At 33.8% G+C, this 24742-nt stretch overlaps 1 protein-coding gene across 11 annotated transcripts in view; it reads left to right on the top strand.

Moving 5' to 3' along the window:
• Positions 1–24742, top strand: part of FAM135A (family with sequence similarity 135 member A) — a 120474-nt gene that overhangs the window by 5947 nt on the left and 89785 nt on the right. For all 11 annotated transcript variants that reach the window (XM_019417663.2, XM_053904762.1, XM_053904763.1 and 8 more), the window contains 3 exons: positions 9210–9299; positions 10740–10855; positions 13469–13548. In XM_019417663.2, the coding sequence (XP_019273208.1) occupies positions 10779–10855; positions 13469–13548 (157 nt within the window). In that variant the 5' untranslated portion in view covers positions 9210–9299; positions 10740–10778. The remainder of the gene's footprint in view (positions 1–9209; positions 9300–10739; positions 10856–13468; positions 13549–24742) is intronic.

Below are 24742 nucleotides of genomic sequence, written 5' to 3'. Positions count from 1 at the left end.
TTGAACTCATGGACCATGAGATCATGACCTAAGCCAAAGTCATACACTTAACTGACTGAACCACCCAGGCGTCCCCAAAATTTTTTTTAAAAAATAATATTTTTCGAAGAGAGCATTATACTTATTTTGTTCTGGTTCTGAGCTTTGTTGTCTGTTGAGATAACCAATATGATGAAATATTTTAAGGGATGCTGGGCAGCTCCCTGAACTAGGTAGTAGATAATGGCTGTGGTTCTTTGTGAATTTCTCTTCATGTTAAAAGAGGTAACTAGTTTTTGGTCATTTGGGCTATTCTTGTTTTTTTTTAAGTAAATAATAACATACTACATTCAAAGGAATTCTGTATTAAGTTACTGGCAGATTTGTTTTATGTCATTGATGTGTCCCTGAAAAGTTTATGTGAGCTGGGTTTAATAAATTAAATCTGTTTTCTCATTGTTGATATAATGTCAGAGGTAGCTTTCATTAAGTGTCCCATAATGAGCAATAGAAGTTATTTGTCTGTTTATGTCATTCTCATTTAGTAAGTCAACCATGGGAATACTCTCAGAAGTTACCAACATTCTTTCAGTGTTTAAAAAAAATTCTTTGTATGGATTTTCTATCACATTAATACAGTTATCCAAAGTGAAGAATGTTTTTTTTTTAATGCTTATTTATTTATTTTGATTGAGAGAGAGAGCATGTGCATGAGCTGGGGGAGGGGCAGAAAGAGAGAGAGAGAGAAAGAGAATCCTAAGCAGGCTCTGCACTGTCAGCACAGAGCCTGACATGGGGCTCAGTCTCACGAATGGTGATCATGACCTGAGCTGAAATTTAGACTCAGATACTTAACCTACTAAGCCACCCACGCACCGCCAAAGTGAACAGTATTTTGTTTTGAGAATGCTTTCTTCTTAATCTAAGTGCCAGTTCTAAGATTAGTAATCATGTATTTCTCTTTTATTAGATAATAACTGTTCAAAACCAAATTTTAAAGAAATTAGAAGATAACAGTGCCTTTACAACTTCAGATTTTGTGTTTCTAGGCGTGGGATGTGAGACATTTGAAGATTTCATAATTAGAGAAAAATGCTAATTACATGGAAAAATAAATGTGGTTAATTTATCAAGGATTATTTTTTTCATTAATTCTGCATTCTGATTTCAGTTTTTCTTTTAGTGGGGGCATATTTATCTCATGGCTTGACGATTATTCAATCTATTACCAAAACAGGTCAGGTGTGGACTTTACAATTATGTAAGTTTAAATTTAGGCCATGTATTTTGGCACATTTGAAGGTTTTGTCGTTTTTCCATTATTTCTTAACTGTAATCTTGGATAAGTTATATACACGTTTTGCTCTTTAGTTCCCTTACCTGTAAAGTGGAGTAATGATAGCTCTTTTCAGATTTTTATGAGAATTAAATGAAATCACATAGTTAAAGTTACTGGTATAATAGTAGGTACTCCAAAAAGTTCTGAATGTTTGTATTTGGTTTCAATTTGATAGTGCTGTTGGGTTTATATCTGATATCAGTAGAGAAACATACAGCTATTTCAAATATACTTTGTCTATCAAGCTGTTCTCATTATTTTCCCTTTGGAAGGTCTCCTCTTCCCCTGTCTCTAAAAGAGAAGAATTTAGTACTCTTTTCTCTTCTTAAATATTTATGTAATTTGGGCAGTATAGCATATGGCTGACTCTCAGGAATTCATTGTGATGAGTAATCACTAGCAGCAAAAGTTTCTAGACCAGTGATCTTCCTTAATTTACATCTTCCTTAGTAGATAAGCTCATCTTCACTGTGAATCAGTTTTTGAAATGAGAGATGTTACTGATGAAAGTGTGTTGTGAATGTGAAATATTGTGAAGGCAAAAAGAGAGTTAAAAGCCATCTGAATGGTATGAACTTCAGAGTCAGGCAAGTGACAGGTGGCTTGGCCATTTTAGAGCAGGATATAATACAGTGACTTAGCATGTTTAGCCCCTGCAAGAGGGAGCTTACAAAGCTGAGCAGGGTGTCAGGGCTTCAGCCAAACAGAAAGAGAACTAAATGTAAATCAAGAAATAACATATTCAGATGTTTAGATATTTAGACTGATATTTAGACTGAACCAACCAATGTAGACTTAACCAATTTCGGTGGCCAGAATTATACCAGATGGCAGGGTTAGGGATGCACGACTAATCCAGATATCACTGGTTGATTGTTCTCAGTTTGCTGTTGTGTAGTCTGACTTTGTCAGGATTAGCTCAAAGACTGTAGGGGCCTGAGCCTATGTGGATTGGAGTTCTACAATGCTCTAGGTGACTGAGATTTAGAAAAGGTGGCAGCTCAGCACACTCCCACGCCCAAAGTACACATCTTCAGACTTTTCTCAGTTTGCTGTAGCACTTGACTGTTATAAGAGTACTTTTTTCACAAAGTTAGGAGAACAGCATTTTGAAGGCTTCTGAAGGTGCTCCTATTTTGAGCTTCCTGCTTATTCATTAGGAGAAGGCCCAAGAAAATGAATCCAAAGCTGACTAGCTAGTAACAAATGGATTGAGTTAACCTCCTTCTTTGTTCCCATCATATTCGTATTTAACATATTTGAATTGAACTGTACGTATAGATGCTTTCCTCTGTTGGTCCCAGATCCCAAATGTCAGTCTCAGGCCCTACATCTTTCTCAAAGTGTAAACCCCTCATCTATTTGGGCTTGAATGTGTTGTTCCTTCATTTGGTATCAGTTCCTATATGTCTGTCATATTTGGAGTTTCTCTCTATATTGAATATAATAAACATTTAAAGATGTGTTTATTTTTTGTACAATATGGCCCCTAAATGCAAGGTTACTGTGTTTAGTGTTCAGCTGAAGAAACAGTGAATTTTCTCCTAAAGCTGGAAAACAAAGTGAAACGTGTTTTACTCACTGGTAAATGGTATATTGATTGTCAACGTGGAGCCTTTCTAGGGGAATTTTAAGAGTAAGTTGGCCCATAAGTGATTTTTGCCTTATGTTGTGTCTTTAGTATCTTCTACCTAAGATTAGGCATCATTATTCAGCCTGTCATCGCTGAACCCATTTGTGCCATGGCTGCTAACTTGGGGATAGAATCTGGAAGCTGGAGTTGTTGGCTCTGTAATTGATAGAAGTGATTCCTTTATTCCTTGCGTTGGCAAAGGGAGTGTCTCAGAGTTCTAATTTTTCAACTCCTTTACTCTCTTCCTTAGGAGAAAGAACATCCATCTTTAGGGCATATATTTTGGGTCTGCAGTTTGAGTCAAGTCTGTTTGTTTTTTTATTTCTTTGAGAGGATCTGGTCATCCCTTGTGGTCTCCAGTTCATCTTAAGGAACCTCTAAGCTGTGCCTCTTAGTTTCAGATATTTCCACATCCTTATAGACTTCTGATAATGCTTATGAAATCAGACTGTGTTCAAAATGGTTAGTGGTTAGCTTTTGCTTTAGGATTAGTATAGATGATGTATGAGCATCTCCCACATTTTTCTAGATATCCATATCTGGACTCCCCTTTGTGGATATTGGAGGTCTCTCAGCTGATCTGATGGGAGTGAACATCTCTATAGTCTTAGAAAATATGCATGGTTTTTATGCACCTAGTGCTATTTCTGGGGCAGTTACTACACATTCCATCAGTTAAAGAGATGGCTTGGTATTCCTAGACTAACATATTCAATAGACCTTTGTATATGTAATTTAAAACTTTCTAGTAGCTACATTTTAAAAAATAAAATAAGCTGGGAAAATTAATTTTTATAATATATTTTATTTAACCCAACATATCTAAAATATTATTTCAAGATGTGATAAATATATAAACATATTAATGAGATATTTATGTTCTTTTTCTGTACTAAGTCTTCGAAATCTAGTGTGTACTTTATGCTTAGAGCATATCAAGTAGTGTACTACATTTTTAACAGTTAAAATAAAACATAGTCCTCTATCAAAATGATAAAGTTATGTTCAGTGGAAAAATTTATACTGTGTTAGTGTTTGGATTAAAATTTAAATTACTAAAAAAAATAAATAAAATTTAAATTACTTTAAAATTAAAAATTCAGTTCTTCGGTCACCGTAGTCACATTTTAATTGTTCAATAGCCAGGTGTGTCTAGGGGCCACTGTGTTGGACAGAGCAGCTCTAGAGGGCCAAGAACTTCTCTTGCAGGTTAACAGGTGACTTTGTTTCTTTGGAAGTAAGCTATCTTTTCCTGAGGTATTATAAGGTAATTGTCAGATTGTTCTCCCTGTCAGTATAAGAGCCTTTCAGTATAAATTTCCCATTTAGTATTAGAGTCAGTTTCTGTTTGAGGTCCCCGGTGCCTTCTTTGGATTGGAGTTTGTAGTTTAGTCAGCTAAATTCTCTTAGGGACCTAGGTAATGGCCCAGGAAGGAATCCTACTTCAACAGACCTCTCAAATTATTCTGTTTAGCTACTTTGCCAGGTCCAGGAAACAGAAAGAACAATTTAGTCTCAGGTAAATCAGCTCATCCCCATAGCTCCAAGTGCTCAGATTAAAGTGACAGATTCTAAGCCAGCAAACTGACTGTGGAGCAGAGTTCCCAGACATCATCTGGGTAAAAGGAAAGATGTTCTTTCTTCACCTTCTTTCATTCTTAAGAGAGGACAGACCAGGATTTTTCTGTTTCATGAAAGATCCTTTTCCTGAGGAGCAGAATGCCTAAGAATCTGTGTTAGTGAGAGATTGCAAACTCTAAATGCATTTGCCCTGTAGATGAATTTGATTTGAACTACATAGGTATTGTTTGTTTGTTTTAGTTTATTTTTTAGCTGTTTGGCAACATCTGAAGTTTAGTAGATTTCATCTTTAGAAAAAAAGTTTTTCCAATTTCTCCTTGAAAACTTAGAACTGCTGACATCTCTTGGCCAGCAAGAATTGGCTATACTTATGTGGCAGTTGCTCCCTGTAATGGGAAAAGGGAAGTTTATGAGTTTATGAGAAGAGAATCACACAGATCCCCTTTGACTGTGAGAGTCCTCTGAGTTTTTCTTGTCCTTCTCTTTTTGCCTATTCTCCTTTTCCTTTAGTCCTTCTTTGAAATTTTTCTTCTACCAATACTTAAACATAAAAATAATTGTTTACTCCTTTTTTGAGGGGGAATGAAAATCAGATTTATCAGCATCACTCTGTCTATACCTGTACATGTATTATATATTTCTACTTAGAGAATAATCAATAAAAAGACATGGATTTGAGAAAAATGAGACAGTAACAATAGAACAAAAAACAGCAGAATACGAGAGGAAGAGTGAAAGAAGTTACAAACAGACCTAGAACATATGCTAGTAAAGGAATTTTATCATAAAAGTTTATTCATGCATGTCTCTTGTTTTCCTTATATCAGTGTAATAATTCCTTTCTTCAAGTTGGTTGGGTTTAAATAGAAAAATAGTTACATTTAATATTTATGGAAGAGTCCATGTTAATTTATTAAATCTTTGTTAAATATTAAATTGAGTGCCTACTGGGTGTCAGGCAGTGGGGAGACAGCTGTGAACAGAGTAGTCAGAAATCCTGCCTTTAGGGGTGTCTGGGTGGCTTAGGGACACCTGGGTAGCTCAGTCAGTAACACGTCCAACTTTTGTTCAGGTCATGATCTCGTGGTTCATGAGTTTGGGCCCTGCATTGGGCTCTCTGCTGTCAGCGTGGAGCCAACTTCAGATTCTCTGTCCCCTCTCTCTCTGCCTCTCCCCTGGTGGCAGGTGCTCTCTCTCTCTCTGCCTTTTTCTCTCTCAAAAAAAATAAAGATTAAAAAAAAAAGAATTCCTGCCATTATAAAGCTTACATGTTAGTGGGGAAAAATAATAAAAACTAATAAATTAAAGCCTTTCATTTGTTAGGTGGAGATAAGTTTGAGGGAAAACAAAAAAACATAAGGGAGGAAAAAGGATGTACCAGGAGAGTTACTATTTATTTTATTTTTTTTTTGAGAGTTACTATTTTAGATAGTGTGCCCAGGAAAGGGCTATTTCAGTTCAAGACTGGAAAGAGGTGGAAGAGTGATTCATTAAAATATTGGGAGGGAAGAGTGTTCCAGAGAACAAATGGAAATGTCCTGGAGTAGGAATATATTTGGTGTGTTTGAGGAATAGCAAGGAAACTAGTGGGCGGAGTGGTGGGAGATAAGGTCAGAGAAGTTATAGAAGATACAGATTATATGAAGCCAACATATAGGCTGTCATAAGGGAATTTTACTGAGTATTGTGGGAAACCACTGAAGGTTTGGAAGAGAGGAAAGAGATATAATTTAGATTATTTTCAAATAATATATATTATTATATAACATTAAAATATACTACAAATTATGTATAACTGTATAGTATTAAATATATATGTTATGTAGTATATAAAGGATCATCTGGCTGCTTCTTTTGCAAATAGCTTGCAGTGGGTGGCATATTAGAGTATAGGTTAGTTGTTGTTGCTGTAACAAAGAGTTATAAGACATAAAAGGCTGAGCAGTTGATAGCAGTCCTATCTAGGTAGGACATCTGTGCTCTGTGAAGCTATTCAGGAGTCCAGAATCTTTCCATCTTTTTGTTTTACCATTCTTTGGGGTTTTGTCCTGATTTGCATGGTCAAAACTAGATCACTATCAAGAAGACGCTCCCATCTTTGAAAAAGGGAAACAATTGCATCAAGAAGAATAAAATACCTAGGAATAAATTTAACCAAGGAGGTGAAAGACCTGTACTCTGAAAACTGTTAAGACATAGAAGAAAGAAATTGAAGATGACATAAATGGAAAGATATATCATGCTTATAGATTAGAAAAATTAATATTGTTAAAATGTCCATAGTACCCAAAGCAATCTAGAGACTCAGTTCAATCCCTGTCAAAATACCATTGACATTTTTCACAGAACTAGAACAAATAATCCTAAAATTTGTATGGAACAACAAAAGACCTTAAATATCAAAGCAGTCTTGAGAAGAAAAAACAAAGCTGGAGGTATTGCTCCCTGATTTCAAATTATACTACAAAGCTATAGTAATCAAAACAGTATGGTACTAGCACAAAAACAGACATATAGATCTATGTAACAGAGTAGAGAGCCCAGAAATAAACCCAGCTTATAGGCTCAGTTAATCTGTGACAGGAGGCAGAAATACTATGAGGAAATCTATTCAATAAATGGTGCTAAGAAAACTGGACAGAAACATGCCAAATAATGAAACTGGACCATTTTTTTATACCAGATTAAAAAAAAATCCAAGAGGATTAAAGACTTAAATGTAAAACCTACATCCAAAAAACTTCTAAAAGAAAACATAGGCAGTAAGCTTTTTGGCATTGAGCTTAGCAGTATTTTATATATATATATATATATATATATATATATATATATATATATATATATATATGTCTCCTCAGGCAATGGCAACAACAGGAAAAATAAACAAATGAGATTATATCACACTGAGAGGATTTGCACAGTGAAGGATACCATCAACCAAACAAAAATGCAGCCTACTGAATGGGAAAAGATAGTTGCAAAGATGTATCTGATAAAGGAGTTGATAGCCAAAATATATAAAGAACTCCTACAACTTGATAGCAGTAAAACCCCCAAACAACCCGATTAAAAAATGGACAGAGGACCTGAATAGACATTTTTCCAAAGAAGACATACAGATGGCCAACAGACACATAAAAAGATGCTCAACATCACTAGTCATCAGGGAAGTGCAAATCAAAACCACAATGAGATACCACCTCACAACAGACAGAATGACTAGTATCAAAAAGATGAGAAATAACAAGTATTGGTGAGGAAGTGGAGAAAAGGAAACCCTCATGCACTGTTGGTTGTAATGTAAATTGGTGCAGCCACCATAGAGGACAGTATGGATGTTTCTCAAAGTATTAAAAATAGAAATACCATACAATCCAGTAATTCATTCTACTTCTGGGTATTTATCCAAAGAAAATGAAAACACTCTTTCCAAAAGATGTATGCACCCCTATATTCATTGTAGCATTATTTATAATAGTTAAAATATGGAAGGAATCTATATATCCATCAAGAGATGAATAAATAAGATGTGCTGTATTAATACAATGGAATATTACTTAACCATAAAAAAGAATGAAATCTTGCCATTTGTAGCAATATGATGGGACCTAGAAGGTGTTTTAAAAAGTGAAAAAAGGCAGACAAAGATAGATACCATGTGATTTCACTTATATGTGGTATCTAAAACAAAAGAAATGAACACAACAGAAGCAGATTCATAGATACAGAGAACAAACTGGTAGTTGTCAGAGGGGATGGAGGTAGGGGAATGGGCAAAATAGGTGAAGGGAATTAAGAGGTATAAATTCCCAGTTATAAAATAAATAAATCACAGAGATGTAATGTACAACATAGGGAATTTAGCCAATAATAATGTAATAATTTATATAGTGACAGATGGTAACCAAAACTATTGAAGTGGTCATAAGGTATAAAAATAGCAAATCACTATGTTGTACACCTGAAACTAATATATTAATGTATGTTAGTTATAAATTACTAACAAAATAGCAGTTATTGAAAGTGGTAAAGTCTATATGTTTATGATAGAGAAAAGAAATCTGTGAAGAAGAGTGAATGTGATCTTTATTCTAATATTTTTAGTATCTAAGGTAATTTTACCAAGGGCAAGTGGTTTATTTTTTAGGCTATAAATATTTGGGGTGTGAACAAAACTATCCATAGCATATCCAGGCATTCTTTTTTGTCAAAATGTTTAAAATAGTTCAAGTGTGTGTGTGTGTGTGTGTGTGTACATACATACATGTGCACACATGCACATTTCATATATTTATAATTTCAGAAATTACTTACTCTACCCAAGGAGTTATTTTAAAGTGGTAAGTTTTATATCTAAAAAATTAATAAGCTTATAATATTTTGAAGATTCATGAAGATTGTTTTTGAGCCACTGAACTAAGAAAGTATTCTTATGTATTATTGCCCTTTGAAGTATACACAGTGAATCCTTAACAAAGATATAATAGTTAATATTGATATCAGTGAAACTGTGAATGAAAAATCTCTAAAACTTATTTTTAAGCCTTATGCAAGATACAGATCTTTTAGATAAATTGAGATTGTTAAGTAATGAAGCATATGTTTCCTTAAAATGGACTTCTTTATGTGTAAAATAGAACAAAATGTTTAAAATGTTATTTTCTTTCTTTCTCACAGGGGGAACAATATATTTTCAATAAGAATCAGTAACTGGAAGTACAAGTTTGGTTATTTAATAATGTTAAAATGAAGCTTTAACCAACAGAGGTAAGAATATGTTACTTTTTTATTTAAGAGATCAGAATATTTATCAAATTTCTCTGAAGAACTATTTCAAAAACTATGAAGGGTCTGAGATTTTATCCCATTTGCAAGCTAACAAGTTGGCCTGCCACAATGCCATGGATGTGAGCAGAAGACAGGAGACTCCTAGATCTAAGAAAAGGATGAGTTGTATTCACAGCAGTAGCAGTAGCAGTAGCAGTAGCTATAGTACCAGGCCACACCTGCATGTGAGTAGTTTGTATTATAGGAGAGGAACCCCAAGCTAAGGGGACCCAAATCTTTTATAATGGATAGTAAGTCTGTCTGACTTATGCCTCAGGGGGAGACTATCTCTACTAATGGAATAAACAGATTTGCTCTTTGTTCCAGTATGAGACACTATCTCTGACTTCTAAGACTGTTCGATAAACATACATCCCTGAAAAGTAGCATGGAACAGAGACAGTCAGTGTCTCCTTGCAAAACATGCAGAAACAGGAGACTGGAGAATTGTCTTTCAACACTTTCTTAACTCTGAATTGTGTTTTAAAGCATGTATTATTGATAAAGATGATTGTTATAGTACTTTTTTGAAATAGTGAAAAGATGGAAACCACTGAAATACCCAATAATAGGAGATGGTTTAAATTATAATAGTAAACAATTGAAAATAATATATAAAATTATGTTTATTGACATAGGTGTTCATCAAAAAATTAAATAAAATAAACAGATTATAAAATATGCATGAGGTTTGATCCCATTTTTATAGAAATTTTACAAATGCACACACATATGAAGAATATATACCCAAGTATACATTTTAGTGGATAGAATCGTGAATGTTTTTATTTTTGCTTGTGTATATATTTTTAAACCTCTTAAATGAATACTTCAGACTTTTGTAATGAGGGAAATTTTTTTTTTGAAATTTAAAAATGAATAGTAATTTAAGAACTTCATGTAACAGAAAAAACCCTTCATGAATTTTAATGGAAATTAAAGAATGCTAATTCTCTTTTTGACTCTGGGGTTGCCTTTATGTGCAATGTGAATAATTAGGTTGTTTACTTTTTTCTTTACTATTTTATCTGTAATAGATAAAGTCCAGAGTTTCTTTTAGCAGTTTGCTATATTATTTATTATCACATAGATGTCACAAAGGGAAACAAATCTTAGAAAATGCATTCTGTTAGAACATACCTGAAATTATAGATTATTGCTATTTAGTACATAAATTATTAGTAAGTATATTTAGTTGATTCTGGTGCTCTTTAGTTGGGATAGACTAAGTTAGGTACACTGAACTAATTTGCTTCATTGCTTCATTTTTATTTTCTGCCTATATATCATACTCTGAAATATGTTTAAATATTAATGGTTTTCTTAAGTTGGCATTTTGTTGTGCTTCTCGTGATTTTTTTTCTGCCTTCTCTTACCAAGGTGCTGTCACCAGATTTGTCTTCTGAGTATAAATTGAAAATGACTGAAGTTCAAGCAATGGTAGAATTCTCTGTGGAGCTAAACAAGTTCTACAATGTGGATTTATTTCAGAGAGGGTGTGTATTTTAATCATGAAGATTATATATCTTGGATAGGAAAAGGTGTACCGTTTCCATTTAAATTTAATTACATAGTTATATTCCAGTATATATAAGGAAAACAATGAACTGTATTCAAATAATTATTTTCTTAGAAAAATTTTATTTTAAAGTAGATGTTTAAGAATTATTCATATGAATTTAATGATAATGCTGAATATATGTAAAGTGCATTTATGATTTTGTACTGAGCCTTGAAAGGACTTTTATGAAAATGTGTAAGATCTCATTTTTGCTTGTAAAAGCTTATAGTGTATGGGAAAAATAAAATATATGCACAAAACAGCTAAGTGGAAACAAAATGATGATCTTTCAAGAAGTGTATATAGAAAGTGCTCTAGGAATCAGAACAGAAAGACATTTTTTCTGGGTTAATATGTTAGGAAAGTCATTATGGAGAGTGCGGTTCAAAGTAGGCATAAGATAAAGTGAAAAACTCTTGGTAGGAGAGAGCAGCATGAATCAAGCCTTGGAAATAGGAATGAATATGCTATTTTAAAGAATATTTAGTAAATTAGATATTCTCTAGGAGAATTGCAGAAGAAAAGATAGTAAAGAAATGAAAGGTTATGTTTGTGAAGGGCTCTTAGTGTCTGGAGAAGAGTTGACAGTATGGATTTGGGCAGCCATCAGTGGTTTCCAAGTAAGAATGAAATTATCACTATTATTACAATAAACACTAACATGATGAAGATTGTGATATATTAGATTGATTGTTGTAGAAGAAATAGAAGCATAAGGGACAGTTTAGAAGTGCTTGCAGTAACTCAGGGAAAAAAACCTGAAGGAATGTACTAAGAGTGGTAGTAACGGAACTCTGACTAACAGAAGTTGGGTGAGAGAGATTTTCTATTAGTTTTTGTTGTTGTTTTGCTTTGTTTTGTTTTACTACTTTTGGCTGCTCTTGGCTTTGCCATCTTGTTGAAAACATAAAAACAGCTGTCCTCTGCTTTACTCTACATGGTCTCTCACTCCTCAGCAGGACAGGCTGAACTTGTTTTTATGGCAGAGACAGGAGTCAAAGAAGGAGAGCAGAGGATGCAGGACCCCTTGAATTGCCACTCTTGTTACTTCCACTCCATTCTGTTGACTAGGCAACTTAGGAGACCAGCCTGGGAGTCTAAGCTGATAGTTCTTAGGCTAGTAAAACTTACTTAAAAACTTTATGAGGCTTCTCTATGACTGATACAGTTCATTCCAAGCTCTGGAACCCACACCCACAATTGTCTTTTGAGACATGACTACTAGATGTAATCACTATTTGGGGATCAGAATTCTGTGGGATCATGCCCTTAAATTTCCTAAAAGTCCTTTTGTCAAATTGAATGTCTACTTAGACACTGTTTTAGTTTCTGTAGCAATCTTAAGAAAGGGATTTATAGTCATATTCTTGGTATGATCTTTGTCCATGGCAGCATTTTATTTGGAAAATCTTTAAGGAGTTTTGTTTTCCAATCTAGCAAGTTCTAGTCCATCTATATTCCCTCTAGGTCCTGTTTGTAAAGTGACTAGTTCTTTCTTTAGCTCATCCCTTTCTTGCAAAACCTTATGATACTTAGCAAGGAGCAACGAGTTGACATTTTCATCATTCTGCCTGGAAATTAGCCTGCTCAAGTCCCGAAGTTTCTTAGATACATTGTCCAACTTCTTCTAAGTTATTGCTGACAGTGTATTTTACAAAAGTTTCTGTGATATATTACATGGGTTACCATTTTTAAAATCTCTGTAGTTTACCCATTTTTCTTGCTTCTGTAATTGTAACTTACATTAGTCTCCAAATCAATGCCATATATTTGAAGTTTTCGTTATGGTACATACTACTTCAAAGTTACCAATTTGTGTATTAATATGTATTATGGCAATATGCAACTAATAATAAACACAAAGCTTCAAACACAAAGCTTGAATTGAAATGAAAATAAACATTTATTTTTGCTCACAAGTCTCTGGATTAGCTGAATGGTGTTGGTCATCTGGGCTGGCCTGGCTGACTTTGCTGGGCTCAGTTATGAGTTCACACTCAACTGGAAGGTTGGCTGGGTGCTAGCTGATACAGAATGGCCTTACTTGGGTGGACTCAATTCTGTTTTATGATCTCTCATCCTCCAGCTTATTTTCACAGAGGAGGCAGGGTCCAAAGAGAGAATCTATGCAAGAAGACCTTTTAAGACCTAGGCTTGCAACTAGCATTCTTCATCTCTGCCAGATGGTATTGTCCAAAACAAGTATAAGGCCAGTCCAGATTTATAAACCAAATTAAGCAGTGAAAGTCTTAGATGCCTTACTAACTCCTCTGGTTGCTATGACATTCTCTTATTTAAAGTAAGAAATGCTGTATATATTTCTTTTGTTTCTCTCATTCATCTTTATATATGCTGGTTTCCCTTTGGGTTTTATTCATGCTGGTATTTGATCTGTGGATCTTGTTGTTTTTCACCAGTAATAAATATTATGGGAAACTGATATAAGTAGAACAATTTTATTGTTTAATGCATACAGATATATAGATACTGGGGCATTGCATATTTTAAAATATTTTTTGAAATCATTTTTTTGTCTATTTTTCTTTAGTTTTTACCAGATACGTGCATCTATGAAAATTCCACCAAGAGTTCCTCACAGAGTAGAAGCTAGTTTGTTACATGCAGCAGGTAAGCCAAGGAATACTTTTAACATTTAAGAAAATCTGAAGCAGCATTATAATGGCTAATAATAACATTTAATAATTATTCTTATTTTGGAGGTGCCTGGGTGGCTCAGTTGGTTAAGCATCCAACTCTTGATTTTGGCTTAAGTCATGGTCTCGCAGTCTGTGGGATTGAGCACATTGGGCTCTGTGCACTGACCTGCTCAGAGCCTATTTGGGATTCTCCCTCTCTCCCTTTCTTTTTGTCCCTCCCCCACTCACACTTTGTCTCTCTCAAAACAAATTTTTTAAAAAGTCTTCTTCCTTTAAAAAAATTACAATTTTTTAATTACAAATATAAGATACTAAAGGGTATCATTATAATACCTTTTATAAGAAATATATTTAAGGCCTCAGTAAAACAAGCATGATTATAGGTTCCTTGTCTTTTGACTTCTTGTGAAGAACAAATGAAAGAATGTATGTGAAATTTCCATGAAAACAAACATAAGTAGGGGTGATATCAATTACATCATGTAAGATGTAATTTTTAAAAATATACAGTGAATGTGTACATATAATTTGATATATGATTACAAAGGTGTTTTATGATAAAGTTTTATAGTATGCCTTTGAGAATATTTATTAGCTACATTTTGGTCTGGATTAACTACAGTAAAAAAACAAAACAAAACAAAACAAAAAACAAAACAAATGCCAGAAAGCAATATATAAGGTATAAGATGGATATATTATAGCAGTTCAGTAATTTACTTATATTCTGTGGAGAGACCAGCATTAAAATGTTTGAGCCCAAACTGGTGGTCCTGACATAATCAGTGGGCATTTTTTAGCTTTCCTGATACAGTATACTCTGTTCCATTCTATGCATTTAGGAAATGAAATGGTTAATGAAACATTCTAGCGAGTTAACATATATGTCAAATATGAATAATGAATTTTGAAGGCATCATTAAAAATAAAATACACCTAACACTAAAGCTATGCTGACCATAATTCACTCTATTTTTTAAATTTAAGAAAATATTTTAGGAATTTGAAGTGTTTAGGATTATCTTTTTAGTATCCTATGTGTACTAAAATGCTAGATTATGATAAATTTTAATGAGTTGTATAAAATGGAGAGTTTATTCTTTCTTTCTGAAGACTCTTCAAATGCTCAGGGAGACTTCTTGCTTATGACCAAAAATATGTACATTCTTTCTTTTAAAAAAAATCAATTTATGTGTTGGCCTGGCATACATATTAAAGTATATATTTATTGTCACTTGGACTTTTGTAAGTCTACTTTCTATGAAACACAGAGGTTAAAACCACTAATATTACAAGATAGATTTGGTCCTCCCTTTTTGAACTTCCTTAACCTAGTAAACTAAATGTCTTCCCTATTGTGTCATCTAAAGTTGCCAGTTGAAAAAAAGACCTTTTTATTTATTTTTTTCAGCTTTATTGAGAATTAATCAAATAGAATTTCATATATTGAAAGTATACAGTGTGATTTGTTACATGTACATTATGAAATAATTGACACAATCAAGATAATTAACACATCCATCACCTCACAGTTTACTCTTTTTTGTGTGTGTATTTGTGCATGTGTGTGTACAGTGAAAACAGAAGATCTACTCTTAGCGAATTTAAGTATACAAAACTTTATTATTAAAGGTAGTCACCATGTTGTGCATTAAATAGAACCGAAAGTTTACACCATTTGACCTCTCCATTTCTTTCTCTCATCCCTCAACCCCTAGCAAGTACAGTTCTGCTGTCTGTTTCTAGGAAATTGACTGTTTTGTTTTGTTTCCATATGTGATTCCACGCAGTATTTCTCTTTCTCTGTCTGACTTATCTCACTTAGCATAGTGCCCTCTGGGTTCATCCATAATGTTGCAAACGGCAGGATTTCCATCTTTTTTATGGCTGAATAAGACTCTCTCTCTCTCTCTCTCTCTCTCTCTCTCTCTCTCTCTCTCTCTCTCTCTCTGTGTGTGTGTGTGTGTGTGTGATACCACATTTTCTTAATCCATTCATCCACTGACAGATACTTAGATTATTTCCATATCTTGGCTATTGTGAATAATGCTGCATTGAACATGGGAGTGCAGATTTGTCTTCAAGATACTGATTTCATTTCTTTCAAACATATACCCATGAGTGGGATGGCTGGATCATTATGGTAGCTATAATTTTAATTTTTTGAGGAACCTCTATAAAGTTTTCTGTAGTGGCTGCACCAGTGTGCACTCCCACCAACAGTGCACAAAGGTTTCCTTTTCTCTGTGTCTTTGCTAACACTTGTTATATTTTGACATTTAGATAATAGCAATTCTAGTAGATGTGAGGTAATATCTCTTTGTGGTTTTGATTTACATTTTCCCTGATGAGTAGTGATGTTGAGCAACTTTTTATATGTACCTGTTAGTCATCTGTATGTCTTCTTCAGAAAAATGTCTGTTCAGATCTTCTGCCCATTTTTTAATCAGATTGTTTTTGCTATTGAGCTATGTGAGCTCTTTTTTTGGATTTTAATCCCCTGAGAAACATATGATTTTCAAATATTTTTCCACATTTTGTGGGTTCTCTTTTCATTTTGTGGATGGTTTCCTTTGCTCTGCAGAAGCTTTGTACTTTGATGTAATCCCACTTGTTTATTTTTGCCTTTGCTTTTGGGGTCAAATCCAAAGAACATTACCAAGATCAGGGCCAAGGGCTTTCTCTCTTATGCTTTCTTCTAGGAGTTTTTTGGTTTTAGGTCTTAAATGTAAGTCTTTAATACAATTGAGTTAATTTCTGTGAGTGATATAAGATAGGGGTATAGTTTCATTCTTTTCCATATGGATATCCAGTTTTCTCAGCACCACTAGGACACTATCCTTTCCCTATTATATGTTGTTGGTACCTTGTCAAAGATTAGTTGACCATGTGTGTGAGTTGATTTCTAGGCTCTGTTCTCTTCCATTGGTCTGTGTACTTTTTTTTAAATGTCATTATCACACTGCTTTGATTACTATAGCCTCGTAATAGTAATACTATAGCCTTGCAGTTAGGAAGTGTGATGCATCTAGCTTTGTTCATTTTTTCTTAAGATTGCCGTGGCTTTAAATGAATTTAGGATAGTTTTTTCCTGTGTCTGTGAAAAATGGCATTGAAATTTTGATAAAGATGATATTGAATTATAGATCCCTTGGGGTTGTGTAGACATTTAACAGCATTAATTCTTCCAATCTAAGAACGCAGGATCTCTCTTCCTTCATTTGTGTCTTCTTCAGTTCCTTTCATCAGTGTCTTATAGTTTTCAGTGTACAGGTTTTTATCTCCTTGGTTAAATTTATTCCTAAGTATTTTATTATTTTCGATGCTATTGTAAATGAATTTCTCTCCTTTTTAAATAATAGAGTGATTTTAAATTTATGAAATAAACATACTAGAAAAACTTACTTTTATTTTTTAATTGAAGTGTAGTTGACACATAATATTATATTAGTTACAGGTGAGCAACACAGTGATGGGATTGCTTTCTTGATTTCTCTTTTGAATAGTTCATTGTTAGTGTATAGACAAGCAACTGATTTTTGTATGTTGATTTTATATCCTGCAACTTTAGTGAATTTATTGGTTAGTTCTAACAACTTTTTGGTGGAATCTTGATATCATGTTATCTGCACTAAGAGATAATTCTACTTCTTCCTTTCCTGTTTGGATGCATGTAATTTCTTCTTAGTGCCAAATTGCGGTGGCTGGGACTGCCAATAATAGAAGTGATAAGAGTGGGTGCTCTTGTTTCTAACTTTAGAAGAAAGATTTTAACTTTTAACTGTTGGGTATGGTGTTAGCAATGGGCTTGTCCTGTATGGCCTTTATTATGTTGAGGTATATTTCTTCTATGCCTAATTTATTGAAATTTTTATCATGAAAGTATGTTGAATTTTGTCAAATGCTTTTTCTGCATCTACTGAAATGATCATGATTTTTGTCCTTCATTCTGTTAATATGGTATATCATTTATTTGCGTGTGTCAAATCACCCTTGCGTCCCAGGGATGAATCTCTTGGTCATAGTGTATGATCCTTTTAAAGTACTCTTGAAGGGGCACCTGGGTGGCTCAGTTGGTTAAGCTTCTGACTTCGGCTCAGGTCATGATCTTATGGTTCATAAGTTTGAGTCCCGTGTCGGGCTCTGTGCTGACAACTCAGAGCCTGGAGTCTGCTTCAGATTCTGTGTCTCCATCTCTCTCTGCCCCTCCCCCACTTGAGCGCTCTCTTGCGCTCTCTCTCTCTCTCTGTCTCTCAAAAATAAATAACACAGGTATTGAGGAGGGCGCCTTTTGGAATGAGCACTGGGTGTTGTATGGAAACCAATTTGACAATAAATTTCATATATTGAAATAAATAAATAAATAACACATTAAAAAAATTTTTTTTAAATAAAATAGTCTTGAATTTGGATTGTTAGTATTTTGTTGAGGGTTTTTGCATTTGTGTTCATCAGGGTTATTGACCAGTAATTTTCTTTTCTTGTAGTGTCTTTGGTATTGCTAGCCTTTTGAAATGAATTTGAAATGTTACTTCTTGGTCAGTTATTGGAAAAATTTGAGAAGGATTGGTATTAATTCATCTTTAAATGTTTGATAGAGTTTGCCAGTGAAGACATCTGGTCCTGGGCTTTTATTTGCTGGGAGATTTTTGATTGCTGATTCAATGTTTCACATTTTGGTCTGTTCAGATTTTGTTTCTTTATGATTCAGTTTTGGTAAGGTGTATGTTTCCAGAAATTTACCCATTTCTTCTAGTTTATGTACTTTGTTGGCATATAATTGTTCATTGTAGTCTCTTACCCTTTGTATTTCTACAAAGGATAGTTATAGTGTCTTCTCTTTCATTTGTAATTATTTGAGTCATCTTTTTTTTCATAGTCTACCTAAAGGTTTGTTCTTTTTATCTTTTCAAAAAACCAACTCTTAGTTTCATTGACCTTTTCTATTGTCTTTCTAGTCTCTATTTCATTTATTTCCACTCCAATCTTTGTTATTCCCTTCCTTCTGCTTACTTTGGGCTTAGTTTGTTCTTTTTCTAGTATCTTGAGGTATAAGTGTAAGTTGTTTGAGATTTTTCTAGGTTATTTGTTTGGCAGAAATTTACACGTAGTTAATATCATTTACAAAGTAATGTTCTTTTGACATTATGACAAATATTATTTCAGAAATACCCAATAGAGTACTTCCTTTTTTTTTTTAATTTTTTTTTAATGTTAATTTATTTTTGAGAGAGAGAGAAAGAGGTGGGGGGGAGGGGTGAGAGGGAGGGAGACACAGAATCCGAAGCAGGCTCCACTAGGCTCTGAGCTGTCAGCACAGAGCCTGACGCAGGGCTTGAACCCATGAACTGTGCGATCATGACCTGAGCCGAAGTCAGATGCTTAACTGACTGAGCCACCCAGGCGCCCCTAAGTACTTGCTTTTTAAGTGCCTTAAGTGCCTTTTCCTGGACATTGTCACTGTGATTTTGGTTTAGGTTTTTTGTTTATTTTTGGTTGGATTTTTATTAGGTGTAAGTCCAGATTGAGTCATTGTCACTATCACCAGCTTCTGATACTAATAACTGTGTGTTATTGACTGTGAAATGTCAATTATCTGATAATTTACTAGTGTGTGGAAAGGAAGCATCTTTATAAAAATAGTTGATAGCAGACACCAGTCTTTAAAAGAGAAAGCTTGGGTTTGGAAAGCAATAGGATTTTATAATATATAATTTTAGTTTGTATGTGAAAACATTATTTATGTGTGCATTTTTATAGCATTACACTAGAAAATTTTTAAGAGTTTACATCTTTTTTATTAAATTATAACAGCCAAAATCAAGAACATGAGAACGAGATTTTGAACATAAGAAGAAAGTGTTAACTTCTTTCATACTTTTTAATAGCAAACTTTTGTCTTTCATGTCTAAAATGTAATACCTAATATAATTTTTCAAGATCTTTTTTTATCCTGGGGTGCCTTGGTGGCTCATTTGGTTAAGCAACTGACCCTTGATTTCAGCTCAGGTTGTGACCTCATGGTTGTGAAGATCAAGCCCTACGTTGGGCTCCATGCTGAATGTGGAGCCTGCATGAGATTCTCTCTCTCTGTCTCTCTCTCTCTGCTCCTCCCCCACTTGTGCTTTCTCTGTCTCTCTCTATCGAAAAGTAAATGAATAAACACTTAAAAATATATCTTTTTTAATGTTATATCAGTATATTTTCTTTTTCTCTAGTTTAGAATATCTTTCCTGTTTATGGTACATGATCATATCTATGGATTTTTACAAATAAAATGACCTTTAACAAATTACGAGGTGTGCATCTTTCTTCATCCCAATACCATTCCCAGCATGACAATCTTTTATATGTGTGTAGTACCCCACAGGTTCTTGTTTCATCCTCTGAACACCTCTGTGATAATGTGAATCTGGTATTTCAGTTGTATTTTCTGCCATTGTACCCCAGGATAGCCTATCATGTTAAATGTTTAACATATGAAAATTAGGTATAGTAGATGCAAAATAATGTTCTCATGTCCAGATGAATTTTTCCTTATCAGCGATCTGGAAGAACAAAAGAGAGGGAGAGAGAGCAAGCACAAAGAAAGCAACCAGTGTATTCTAGTCTTAGAGGTACTGATTTGGTTCTCTTTTTATGCCCCTTCTCTTCCAAGATGTGTTTCATTTTAAAATAGTATTTAAGAGTTCCTGGAGTTTGTATCTTTTTAATACTAGTAAATTTGTTAGGAAAAGGTATCCTTCCCAAAAGTTTCTCTAGAAATTATTCCTGTGAATTTGGTTGACTTTGTTTTAATAAGTACAGATCTTTGATGTCTAGACTCATCCATGATAACATAAATATATTCAGATAGGGGTAATTTTTCTTTATCTGGTGTGTTTATTCTCTTTTTACCTCTCTTCCTTAAAAATTCACTTTTTCTTCTAAGGGCTTGGATTTTCTCTATACTTTTATTACACACCCTATTTTTCTTGTTGGATTTGTACTATCATCTTAAGACCTTTCCTTTCCAGCACTGTATTTTACCATAATTCCTATACTTTGTGTATATTTCTGGAAAACTTTTAGAAGAAGAAAGAAAGTACTGATTTTGTCTGTCAGTTGCAGAAGGGCAAGTTAGATGTAGGAATTAGATGGTATCATACAGCTTATTGCAACACATTTAAATTATTTCCAGCATGAAATTGTGCTGACAGTGAGAGGTTTGAGTCAGGAAATAGCTGTCATCTGCAATAGCATCAGTCATAAAAGACAATGAGTATTTATAGAGCTGTTGAAAATTGATTAATAAAATATTTACAGACTTCTACAACAAAGAAGTCATTCTTGATTCTAAGGAACTGTCCCCAGTTTGAAATGTTAGAGCACTATGTACTATTGTGATAAAAAGTGCAAATAACAACTCCCCGTTTCTAATAACGATAGCATTTTTTAAGAAAGAAACATACATTGTTTTATTTGCTTTTTTAATATCCACCCATCCCTTTTTTCTTAAAAAAAATAATTTTTTGCAAATAATACAAATAGTTAAAAAATCTATTAGTCTAGAAAGATTGGTAGTGAAAACATAGTTACTTCTCTAGATGCATCCACTTTTCACTATTTCTTTAGTTCTAATGGTTTCCTCTATATAGGCTTTTTTACTACCTGGTATGATAAATGACAACTGAAGATTACACTACTTCCTCCCTCTCTTCTCTACTTTTTAGGAGATGCCATTATGCCCGTGTCATTCTTTGACTCTTTCTTTGACTTTGGCTGTAACTGTTAAATGATATATTGTTTAAACCTCCATTTTCAATTTTAGCAAATAAGACAAATCCTATTTTGTAATGCCTCTTTTTTCAAATTTTCTCTTTTCCTCCACCTTTCAACTTGTTAAATATATCCTTTGTTTTATGTTATCAAAGTTTCTAACATTCATATTCTGTTTTGTAACTGTAGTTAAATCTTACTGTGCTTTGTCTATGGGTTTGTTCCAAATGTTGAAAACAAGTAAACAGCTTTTCATTTTTATGGTAACATGAGAGGGAGAGTACTTATAAAATTGAAACGACTATCCAACATAAAGAAAGGATCTTAAGTTTCTGGCAAGACAAGACAAATCTAGTTACCATTTTGGTATTGATCTGGGTCACCTGTTACAGAGAGGTAGCTATAGGTATATCTTAGAAGCTGTAAATTCAAAGATGTGGCTCTGTTGTAGTTAATAAAGTAGTGATTTGGAGTCAGGATACCAGCTTCCTTTTATGTTATCTTGCAAAACTCACTTAACCTCTGTGAGCCTCAGGTTCTCATCTGTGAAATGTGTTACCTGCTTTACAGGGTTGTTATGTGTTTAAGTAAAAGTTTTCAGTAAACTGTAAAGGGCTGTATATATGTAAAATATTATTATTTGACTTCTGGTACTATAAGAAAGAATGAGAAACAGTCACGTTTTGACTTACTGTGTATACTATTTGTGAGCCATTTAATGTACAGAGCTAAAAATTATAATAAAGTTATTTTGATGATTTCCTGTGATATATATAATTGTGCAGCATAGTAAGTACATAGGATAACATCTCATGTTAATATGTAAATTACAATGTTTTTTATATTAATAAAGCCATTTCTGGGATAAGAAGAATGAGCTAGAATGACCAAGGGCAAAAAGGGAAATCCGAGGGAAAGAAGAGATCTCACAAAAGACCCCTGAATTTATAACTTGTCAAGGAAATCTAAGTACCTACCCTTGCATTTCTATGCTTATAAAACTAACTTAATCTGTAGATAGTGTTTGAATTTGGATTTGTTCTGCCACTCACTCGTAAGTCTTGTTCTGCCACTTACTAGCTTTTGGTCTTAAGCAAATTACTCTGTTTCTCTGAGAATTACCTAATCAGTGGAGGGAAATAATCCCTGTCTTACAGTGTGTTTGTGAAAATTAAATGAGAAAATTAGATACAGGGACCTGGTATAATGTTCAATAAATATTGGTTCCCTTTGTCATGTCCTCTATTTCTACCCTAAATTACCCCAGATGTTAAAAAACTGAAATAAGGTGGACTCTAGGATCTCAGAAACAACTTGATTTAAGGACAGTCATGAAGAAGGAGTTGCCCGTCAATCATATATGTGCCTTTTCTTCCTTAGTTTTCAAGAATTAGCCTTACTAATAACACAGGATAACTGAGTGGTATGGTTTAACCTTTCTATACCTCCTTTGGGTCTTTTCTTCCCCTATGAGACACCTACTTCTTACTAGTGTAAGGGTTCTGTGATATGTAAGAGTGTACTGCATACCTATGTTTAAACTAGTTTATCAGTGTGACATAGAAAACCGAGCACAGGCTTTGGGGCAAACAGCAGTGGCATTTGCTCCTAGATAAATTATTTAAATTATTGGAGCCTTGGTATCTCTAAAATAGATTAGTTCCTGCACTATAAAATTGCCTAAAGGATTAGTAATAATATACATGAAGCACAGTGCCTGGCACGTAAGTGCTCTGTAGATGGTAGCTAGTAGTAGTAAAATAAAACAATTACTTTCTTCTTCTTTTTTTACTGGATAAATTTGACATACAATATGTAAAATTAAGGTGTGCCATGTGTTGCTTTGATACATTTGTTTATTATAATGTGATTGTTGTAATATTTATTGACATTATATAATTGTAGCACAATATTGTTGCCTATATTCATTATACTGTACAGTAGATATCTATGGCTTATTTACTACTCCTTACAGGTTTGTATTCTTAAATAACATCAAACTTATTCCCCACCCCCTTATCCCGTTAACTACCATTTTACTCTGTTTTTTACGACTTTGAGTTTTTTAGATTCTACAGATAAGTGATAATGCATTATTTTTTTATTTTTCTGACCTATCTCACTTAGCATAATGTGCTCAGGGTCCATGCATCTTGTTGCAAATGGCAAGATAGTCTCCTTTCTAACAGCTGAATAAAATTCCATTGTGTATATATACCCCATCTTTTTTATCCATTCATTCATTGTTTCTGTATCTTGGCTATTGTGAATGCTGCAGTAAACATAGGAATGCATTTATCTCCTTGAAATCTTTTCATTTCCTTTAGATATATACCAGAAATGAAATTGCTGGATGCTATGGCAGATCTTATTTTAATTTTTTAAGGATCCTCCATATTGTTTTCCATAGTGGTCAGGCCAATTTACATTCCCACCAGCAGTGGATAGGGTTTCCCTCTCACCACATTTTTGTTAGCACCTATTGTCTGTTGGCTTCTTGATAATAGCCATTCCAATACATGTAAGGTGATAACTCATTGTGTTGTTGATTAGCATTTCCCTGATGATTGGTGATGTTGAACATCTTGTCATGTACCTATTAGGCATTTTGATGTCATCTTTAGAAAAATTTCTATATAGTTTTTCTATGAGACTGCTATTCATGAGGAGAAAGAAGGGAAATTGCATAAAACTTCAAACAATAATATGTGAGGAAGGTCTTATTACTATATATATATATTTTTTTTTCTCTACTTTGATAAAAATTTCACAGCTAGATAAGCATTTGGACTAATAAGAAATCAACCCTGCTTGAACAATAAAAAAATTTTTCCAGTTATTTGTATTTGACCAGAGTTTTTCTAAGGTCATTTATTCTAGATAAAATTTTTTGCATGTATATGTATTCCTATCTACCACCACCCAGTGCTTTTATACAGGTGATAGCAGTTAAGAACAAATTAATATCAAGAAAAAAGGAAGGTTGGGCCACCTGGGTGGCTCAGTCTGTTAAGCATACAACTCTTGATTTCAGCTCAGGTCATGATCTCACAGTTTGTGGGTTTCAGCCCTGCATCAGGCTCTGCACTGACAGTGCATAGCCTGCTTGGGATTCTGTCTCTCTCCCTCTCTCTCTCCCCCTCCCCCTCTCTCTCTCTATCTCAAAAATAAATAAATAAATAAATAAATAAATAAATAAATAAATAAATAAATAAACGTTTTTAAAAAAAGAAAAAAGGGTGGAAATAAGGACTAGCTATCAAAGTAAGGAGGGGTTGTCCCAGTTATGTGCCTTGGCGGTAGTTAATTGGCCACTAGAAATAAAGCTTCAAATATTTTGACATGCTGGTAGATGAACCATCTGTTTCCTCCCTGTTAGTTGTCTCCTTAAGCTTTTCCCAGCTATC

The sequence above is a fragment of the Panthera pardus genome, unplaced genomic scaffold, assembly GCF_024362965.1.
Source record: "Panthera pardus isolate Hobbes unplaced genomic scaffold, ASM2436296v1 HiC_scaffold_17, whole genome shotgun sequence".
Lineage (NCBI taxonomy): Eukaryota > Metazoa > Chordata > Mammalia > Carnivora > Felidae > Panthera > Panthera pardus.
Note: the sequence above shows the minus strand (reverse complement) of the source record. Positions and strands in the feature narration are given on the sequence as shown.